We start from the raw sequence: 8,958 nt of genomic DNA, 5'->3' as shown, positions 1-8,958 counted from the left end.
GGGGCGGGTGGGGGCGGGGCTGGGGCCGGGCCGGGGCTCGCCAGGGGCCAGGTGTGGGCGTGGTCTTGTCTGGGACAGGCCAAGAGTGTGGGTGGGCGGGGCTGGGTAACTTGGGGCACCCCACCCCACTCCCTCACCCCCAACCCGTGCTCTCCGCTCCTTTTCCCGTGGGACTGATTTGGGCAAATCTTTCTCTTCTCTTTGAAGACAGAACTAAGTGAAAGTAACTGCTGAGAACTTAAGGGCAGAAAAGGCAATGGAGAGGGCAACATCAGCGCTAGGGGCTGCCACTTGGCGCCGAGCCAGCGCTGGCTGAGCTCCCTGCTCACATTTGCTGGTGAAGACGCAGGTCCAGAGGGTCCCCAGGCGCCTGCACAAAGGGTTCCGCGGTGGGTCTGGCCCAGAGCAGAGGTGCCCGGGACACTCAGGTGCTGCTCTGGCCGTCGCCTCTGAGTCCTTCTGGTCGTGAGCTCACCTGGCTGTCCACATAGTTCCCAGACATGCATTGGCAGCCACCATGACAGACGTGCCCAGGTCCTCGTAGGTGTAGGTCTGAGGCAGGCTCCAAGGATCAGGGGATTTGTAGAATCCTGGAGAGCCGATGGCCTGGCAGGTGGGGTCCCATGTGCCTAGAAGGAGAGTTAAGCCCCCCATTAAAGTGAAGCGTAGCAGCAGAAAAGGGGGTTGTCCTAAGTGCATGGCCTTGGGGGCTCGCACAGGCAGGAGCAGAGGTCCTACCAACTCCAGAGTCCCTTATACCCGAGCAGACGCTCTGCAGCACAGGGCATGCTTCGACACGCACCTCATGTAGAGGGGCCTCGTGTCTGCCCCACGTGGCGGTGGCCTGTGAGACGGCGCGTCTCCTGGACTGGCCTGAGCATTGCTCCTCCCCACTGTGAGGGCCACGTCCCGCACCCACCTACCTCCGTGAGCGCTTGCGCAGTTCCCAGTCTGAGCACCGAGAGTGCTGCCCGAGTGCGGGTCCTTTGGACTTGAGGGTACATTTTGGTTGGAGACACACCCAGGAGAGCGACTGGGGCCTGCAGGAGAGGCCCCCGTGCAGCTGTCCCAGGGCTGGCGCTCCGGGCCGTTCAGCTCCCATCAGCGCTGCCCAACGCTGTTTCTGTCCTTTCTGGTGGGTGTGTAACGGCTGCATGGTTGAGTTTTGTTTGTGTTTCTCTGGTGGCTTATGAAGTGGAACACTTTTGCACATTTCCTGGCTATTCAGATGTCATCTTCTGTGAGGACACCAGTCTTGCCCATTTTTCTTCTGGGTTGTCTGTGCTTTTCTTATTGATTTGCAGAAGCACTTTGTATATTCTGGATGCAGGTCCTGTATTGGATGGATACATCACAAATATCATCCCAGGGAGTGGGGGAGGGGCAGGAGTTGCCGGCGGAGGGGCCGCATGCCAAGGCCGCAGTGTGTGGCGTGGTGCCTGGAGGGGAACGTGCCATCGTGGCGCACTCCTCCTGGGAGTGGAAGCGGGCTGCGGGAGGAGGAGGGCGGCACAGGGCACGGCTGTGAGTCCTAGTCGGGGTTTGATGGGCCAAGGTTTGGATCTTATTTTGCATTCAGTGGGGCTTCCAGTTCAGACTGGAGTGGTAGAAAGGTGCCCTGGTGGCTCTGTGTGGGGGGAGGGGACAGACCAGGCCGCAGGCAGTGGCCACTGGTGGTCCTGGTGTGTGTGTACACATGGCGCATTTTGTTTGCTTGTTCATCTGTGGATGGACACTTGGGCTGCTTTCACCTCTTGGCTACTGTGAATAATGCTGCTATGAACATGGATGTAATACATATCCCTTCGAGATCCTGTTTTCTTTTGGGTAAATAGCCAGAAGTGGATTTGCAGGATCATATGGTAGCTCTATTTTGAATGTTTTGAGGAGCTGCCATACTGTTTTCCTCAGTGGCTGCACCAGTTTACATCCCCACCAGCAGCACACAGGGGTTCCAGTTTCTCCACATCCTCACCAGCACTTGTTAGTACCTGTTTTCTTTTTTTTAATGTTTTATATGTATATATATATATATATATATATATATATTTTTTTTTTTTTTACATAACGAAAGTTGTTCAGGAATGGGCATTCTCCCTAAGCCTCAGAAGTACAATATGGCATATTATTTGAATTAGTTAAAAGAGGAAATGAACAGACCTCTATAATTATTAATATAGGTAATATTCTTTCATTTTATATTTTTGTATATCAGTCGTCTCTATGTTAACTTGTATTCTGTTTCTCTAATCATGGTTTCCTTTAAATACCTGTTTTTTTGATAGCCGCCACCCTGATGGGTGTGAGGTGGTATGTCATGTTGGTTTTGATTTGCACGTCCCACGTAATTAGTGTTGTTGAGCATCTTTTGATATGCTTGTTGGCCATTTGTATGTCTTCTTTGGAGAAGTTTGCGTTCTTTGCCCGTTTTTAAATCAGATTATCTGATTTTTTTGTTGTTGTTGAATTGTAGGAGTTCTTTATATATTCTGGATATTAACCCATTATTGGATATATGATTTGCAGATATTTTTCCCATTCCACAGGTTGTCTTTTCACACTCACAACTGTGTCCTTTGATGCATAGAAGTTTTAAAGTTTGATATAGTTCCACATGCCTGTGTTTGCTTTTGTTGCCTGTGCTTTGGGCGTCACATCCAAGAAATCATTGCCAAACCTAATGTCCTGAAGATTTCCCCCTGTTTTCTTCTAGGAGTTTCTTAACAGTTTCGGGTCCCACCCGTCCTTGATAAATCCAGGTGCCTCTCCCTGGGCCCAACACACCGAGCCTGCTCCTGGCCTCTCAGGGAGCTGCTGGGCTGTCTCCTCCTGGCTCAGGCTCCCAGACACACTCAGCACACCCACCCCGGGTGCTGTGTTCCTGACTTAAACCTTCAGCCTGTCTGCGACGTGCCACCTCTGTCTCATGTGGCATGGTCACTGGTATCAGTACCCATGGGGGCTGTGGGGCCACCGTTTTCTTTCCTGCCCTGAGAGCCTGGCAGGGGGACCCCCTAGAGACACCTGGACACTGTTGGACTTTGAGTTTCTCTGACACTAAATCAGAAAAAGTGGTCCTAGCAGGTGACCCCTGACTGGGCTGAGCCCCTCCGCCAGCAAGCCAGGCTGGTCAGGTGGAGGGTGGGACGGACATGCCGGGAAAGAAACAGATTCCTCTTAATAAACAGCGGGCATGGGAAGTGAAGCCGCTGCTGCAGAGACACCCGGCAGGCGTTAAACACAGAAGCACCGCCCAACCGAGCAGTTCCACTCCTAGGCGTGTACCCGAGAGAGGTGGGCCCATGCCCATGGGAACCTGTACCGACACGCGCCTGGCAACCCAACCATGGCAACAACGCAGACGCCCAGCCGTTAGTAGCTGGATCTGTCCGTTCAGTGAAACACTACTTAGCAGCAGGAAGGAGTGACAGGCTGATTCCTGCCGCAGCATGGAGGAGCCTGGAAAACACTTGGCAAAGGGCAAGAAACTGGTCACAAAAGGCCCCATAGGGTGTGATTCCATCTCTCTGAAATGTTCAGAAGAGGCAAATCCAGACACGGAAAGTGGATTCGTGGTTGCCAGGGGTGGGGCGGGGGAAATGGGGAGTGACTGCTGGTGGAAATGAGGTTTCTTTTCGGGTGACAGAAATATTCTAAAATTGATGGCTGCATGACCCTGTGAATATACAAAAAACCACTGACTTGTACACTTAAAATGGGCGAGGTATGTGGTGCGCAATTACAGCTCCGTGAGGCTATTGCGAGGAAACAGCCTAGACCAGGTGTGAGGGAAGGTTAAAGGGCCCCCGCGGGGCTTGCCACCAAGAGGCGTGGGAGCAGGGCTGGTGAAGGTAAGTCTGGAGCAGCCCTGCAGGCCTAGGGTGCGGCCCCTGCTCACCAGTCCTGGGAAGCCGAGAACCCGGTGCCGATGCAGCCCCAGAGCCCGCCACGCCTGAGCGCCCGGGCGCTGCCATCACAGTTCGCAGGAAGCAGATTCAAGCTGTTCACAGGCGCCAACGGGTACAGCTGCTGAAAAGAACATGCAACAGCAAAGACGACATTAGAGAAGATAGATAAGCCCACTGAAACGATTAGGAATAAAGCTCTGCCAAGACAAGCCACAGAAAGAGAACCAACGTCCAAGAAAGCAAAGTGAGAAAGGGGAAAACATATACATAAGAGATTCGACATACCACGAAGCATATCTATGGGCAGCTATATTCCAATACCCTTGAGAACCTGGGGCGACAGGGACAGGCTTCTGCAGGGAGGCCCCTCTCACCCGCGTCTGGCAGGAACCACACAAGTGCCTGAGTCCGCCAGGCCTGCACATCTTCAGGCGACCAGTGCCCCTTGTGGCCAAGAAAGAGCCTGGGAGGTTGGAGAGGAGCCATGCCCCTTGCCCCAGAGACGGGCTGGCCTGTTTCGGTGGCAGCCATGGACTGGAAGATCCCAGCGCATCTGTCTGCGAACGTCGCTGTGCCCACGGCTGGCGGGTGGCACCGGCCCAGCGGCTGCGAAGGCTGCTCCACTAAAGCACCACTTTCCCGCCCAGGTCCCCAGGCAGGAACATGGGGAGGCTATTTAGTGTGGCGGCCTGTCTTGTCAGGGAGACGCAGCTGGGCCGGCCGAGGGTCTGGGCAGGCGGGCGGGGGCAAAGCAAAGAGGTTCAGGTCCTTAGAAGGAGGTGCGGATGCCTGTGAGTTGGGTTATCAACCTTCTGGACTCGAAGTCATAAAAAGAAAACAGCCTCGTTACACTTACAAGTCCTTCGAGAAATGACGGCGGCGGCAGTGCCCCTCCCTGAGGCCCAGCCCAGGCAGCACTGGACACGCAGCGCCGCCTCCCCTGCCGAGGACCACGCCCCGTGCCCCCGTGCCGGTCCCTTCCCGCTGCTCCTGCGGCCCAGGTCCCCGGGAAGGTTCCTCAGCCAGCCCTGCCCAGGAGCCCAGGGTTGGCGGAGCCCACAGACTGCCAGCTGCCCATCCCGGGGACCATGTTCCTGGGGCCGTGTCCAGTGCTCTGTCATCAGCTTTCACCTTGCACCAGGGTGCTTGCCAGCTGTGCAGCCCAGACCGTCGTGGGCAGCACCCCTGTGGCACGGGGCCCACGTTGGCGACTGTGCCCTGGGTGCCCGTCTGTGGCCTCTGCAGCAGCTGCAGCCCATGAAGCCTGCCTGAGGCTGCCGGCCCTCTCCCGGCCCAGCTGTGGCCTCAGTCTGGGCACAGGGCTGCACGGGAGGTGGTGTGGGGCAGCGCAGCCCGTGTGTGTCCTGCCTCCAGGGACAGGCTTGGTCACCCCGTCAGGCTCAGCGCTCACCCTGGTAGCCTTCCCGTCCCGTTCTGGCCTGCACACGCCTGTGTGTGTCTCAGTGCCTCCTCCCAGCAGGCCCCTCTTGGGTCCCCCGTCGCTTCCCGTGTGGAATGTGGGATTGGCTCCCTCGGCCCCGAGGGCTCTGGGCTCCGGCTCTCCATCGGCCGCCGGCAGCAAGGAGCTCTGATCTCACAGGAATTCCCTCCCCTCCCCTTGGCCAGCCAGCCTCCCCGGGGCCCCTGCACCCTGGCCACGGGGGACTGGCCCCTGGTGTGGGCGTGCCCCTGCTGCAGGCCTAACCGCGGCTTGCTTGCCCGCCCGCAGGTGCCCGAGATCGTGAGCGTGCTGCGCTCCAAGCTACAGGAGACCCACGGGGAGCACGCCCTGCAGGCCGCACAGCACAGCGTGTACGTCCTGGCGGCCCGGCACCATGCCGCCGTGGTGTCCAGCCTTCTGGGCAGCCCCCTGCCCTTTGACAGGTACGTGGTGCCCACTAGCCTGCGGGGGCGGACGGGGCTCCAGCCACCTGGGCTCCACATTCCCGGGTCACTCCCACCCTGGTGTGGTGTTCACGGGCCCCAGCCCCTCTGCGTGGGAGCCTGGAGACCCCGGCCCTGGACTGGGTAGAGACAGGCTCACTCTCATGGGCTGTGCTGGCCAGTCCTCAGGGCTGGTTCTCTGGAGGGTGTCCACCATCATCTCTGAGCAGACCCCTGGGGCCAGGCCCCCTCCTTGAGCCAGGAAGGGGGGATTCGTGGTTGCCAGGGGCGGGGCAAAGTGTGGGAGCTCTGACCCTCCCCCCACTCGCACCCCGGTCCCCGAGCTCCCACCGGTGACCCTCAAGTCGCCATCCTCGGGCTCTCAGGGCAGGACGTCTCCGTGCCAGGGCCTGTGCCCGGCCCCGCCTGTGGACCACAGCCCCTGGGGTACCCCCCTGCCCTGCTCCGAGGCCTCCAGGTGGCCGTTGCTGTGGTCCCAGTGCTTCCAGAGCTCAGGGCCCGCCGCTCCTGCCTTGGTTTGCTGTCCACAGCGTGGGTGGAGGCTGGCACCCGTGGCCTCCTGGAGGCCCCTGTGCGGGCAGGCAGCGCAGCCCTTCCCCGTGGCCACGGCCCGGGTGGCCGGACGTGCCTGCCCCTGCCGCCACGACATGGGCTCGCACTGCTTGCTCCGCTCTCGCTTCGATGCCGGCGCCGCGCTGGGCCCCCGGTTGCAGCGTGTGCAGTTTCTCCCCAGGTCACGCCTGCCAGCGCAGCGTCTGCCGCTGTTGCCTCTCCCGGCCCGTCGCCGTCAGCCTTTGTTCGCCCTCGCAGTCTAGGTGTGTTCCTTTTCCAGGGTAAACAGGCACGCTTGGTTGCTGAGGTAGCTGGGGTTAAACCCACTGTCCTATTCTGTGTCTTCTCTTGGTGTGTTTTCTTTCTCGTCTTCGTTGTTCTTTTTAGATTGACAAGGTCTTTTTTGTAATTTCATCCTCCACCTAAGTAGTTTGGAAGTTGCACACTCTGCGTTCTCCAGCGGTGGCCCTGAGAACGACCGCGTGGGCACCGCGTCCCTGGGCAGTGCAGGCCTCTGCAGGGGTGGCCCCCCACCCTGCCCGTCATCGTCACGGCTGCTCTGTGTGGGCAGCGTGTCTGCCCACGCACCCGCCCCTCAGCTCTGCGTCCCTGCTTTTCATGGGTGCGGCTCATGCAGAAGAGCACGCACACTGCTGCAGGCCCTGGGGGGCCTCAGCCGCGCGCAGGGGGAGATGGGGCAGGCATCCAGCCCCTACTAGGCTCCGTGCCTGCTCGGTCGAAACTCCCTGAAAGGTCGCCGCTGTCTGACTGCTGTTGCCAGAGGTGTGTTTTGCCTGACCTTGAACGTGGTGTCAGTGGAGCCCTCTGGACTCTCTCCTGCTTCTTTTGCTGTCCTCGGGGTGCAGGGTGCTGCTGTCCCTCCTTTCCTGCTGTGCCAGTGCTTTGCGTGTTCATAGGAGCGGGGTCGTCAGGGCAGGGTGGGCACAGTGTGGCCAGGGCCGAATCTGCCCACCACCCGCTGCCTCTGAGCCAACGATGGGCTTTACGCTTGTAAACGGTTGGGGAAAAGTCAAAAGAATTATATTTCATGTCCGGAAAGTCACATGCAACCGGAACGTCCGTGTCCGTCATGGCGTTCCGGGAGCGAGCACACCTTCGTTTCCTTGTCCGTGCCCGTGGCTGCCGTCGCCGTGTCACAGCAGAGCTGCCTGGTGTGCAGAGACTGGGCGGCGAGGGGCCCTTGCGCCCTCCCGCTGGAGTGCACCCTCCAGAGCCCCGTGTGGCTCCTGGGGGCGACAAGCCCCACTTCTGTACGTCTGAACGTGCGTTTATTCAGCTGTCCTTTTCGGAGGTTGTTTGCCAGAGTTTGGGACTTGAGCTGGGCACGTGCTTTCTTTGAGTCTGAGTAAGAGGACGTGTCCTCTTCTGGCTCCTGTGAGTCCAGGTAGTGCCGAGGTCGTGAGGGACACGCACCAGGTGCCCCTTGTCTATGGCGCTCTGCACCTTTGGGGGATGGGGGGCGTGGGTGTCCATTCCTTGTCCCGCCAGGCGGCTACCGGGCTTCCTGAACCTGTGAGTTGGTGTCTGTCATCAGCTCTGACTGGTTTTCGGCCCTCCTCTTCAGACACTCTCTCGAATGTCTGCCAGACCTTTTCGTACCACCCCCTACATGTCTGTTTCTGAATTTCCGCCGTGATTGTTCTCTGCTGGGCTCTGGGTAACTCCCTCCATTTATCTTCCAGTTCATTGTTTCTCTCTCCTGCTGTATCCAGGCTGGTGCCAAATATGTCACTGAGTGCAGGGTTAGGTGCCTCAATTCTTTTTTTTTTTTTTTTTTTTTTTTTTTTGTCTTTTTGGCCACACCGCGTAGCACCAGGGATCTAGTCCCCCCACCAGGGATCGAACCCAGGCCCCCTGCATTGGGAGCGCAGAGTCTTGAGCACTGGACCGCCAGGGAAGTCCCTGTGTCTCATTTCTAAAGGGCTGTTGGTTGGCTTCCAAATGTGCTGTACTTTTAGAATTTCCGGGTCCAGTTAGCTATCTGGAGTCTGTCACTTCTCCCCATAAACGTGTGACGCACAGCCGCCTCCCCGTGTGTCTGAGCACCCGGGGTCTGCAGGCTGCTCGGGCCTCCTGCAGCCTCCGCCTGACCCCACTCACATGCCTGCCTTCCTTGGCCACGTGCTGCTCCTTGCGGGAAAAGTGACTTGTAGGTGCCCCTGAGGCCTAGGGTGGCGCTGCCCCCGCCAAGGAAGTCCAGTGTCTGCTTCTGGCGGCTCCGGGGACGCCTCCTCTCCCTGCCCCCGTACCAGGGAGATCTCCTGCCCTTTCTTGCCAGCTCTGCTCACCCCCCGGGCCGGGCCGCCTGATTGCAGGCCACTGGGTCAGAGGAAGGGGTGAGTTCGGGTCTGAGATCAGGGTGCCGCTCGTGGCCTGGCTGGAGCTGAGGCTGCTGGGCACGACAGGGGCTGGCAGCGGCCTCGGGGTGACCGTCCTCCTGCCCCGCTCCAGCCACACCTGCACCCTGTGGAGGGCGCTGGCCGTGGAGCCCGGCCTCGCCACACGGGTCCTGGGGCTGCTCCTGGAGAAGATAAGCAGGGACGTGCCGTTCAAGGAGAGCCGGGCCTTCCTG

The 8,958-nt window shown here is 59.0% G+C and overlaps 1 protein-coding gene across 1 annotated transcript in view; it reads left to right on the top strand.

Annotated features, from left to right (window-relative positions):
• The window catches only part of MROH1 (maestro heat like repeat family member 1), a 54,230-nt gene that overhangs the window by 38,954 nt on the left and 6,318 nt on the right, over positions 1–8,958 (top strand). The window contains exons 31-32 of the mRNA XM_007464605.1: positions 5,638–5,792; positions 8,838–8,958. Coding sequence (XP_007464667.1) covers positions 5,638–5,792; positions 8,838–8,958 — 276 coding nt within the window. The remainder of the gene's footprint in view (positions 1–5,637; positions 5,793–8,837) is intronic.

Source organism: Lipotes vexillifer, unplaced genomic scaffold (genome assembly GCF_000442215.2).
Source record: "Lipotes vexillifer unplaced genomic scaffold, Lipotes_vexillifer_v1.1 scaffold394, whole genome shotgun sequence".
NCBI classification, from domain to species: domain Eukaryota; kingdom Metazoa; phylum Chordata; class Mammalia; order Artiodactyla; family Lipotidae; genus Lipotes; species Lipotes vexillifer.
Note: the sequence above shows the minus strand (reverse complement) of the source record. Positions and strands in the feature narration are given on the sequence as shown.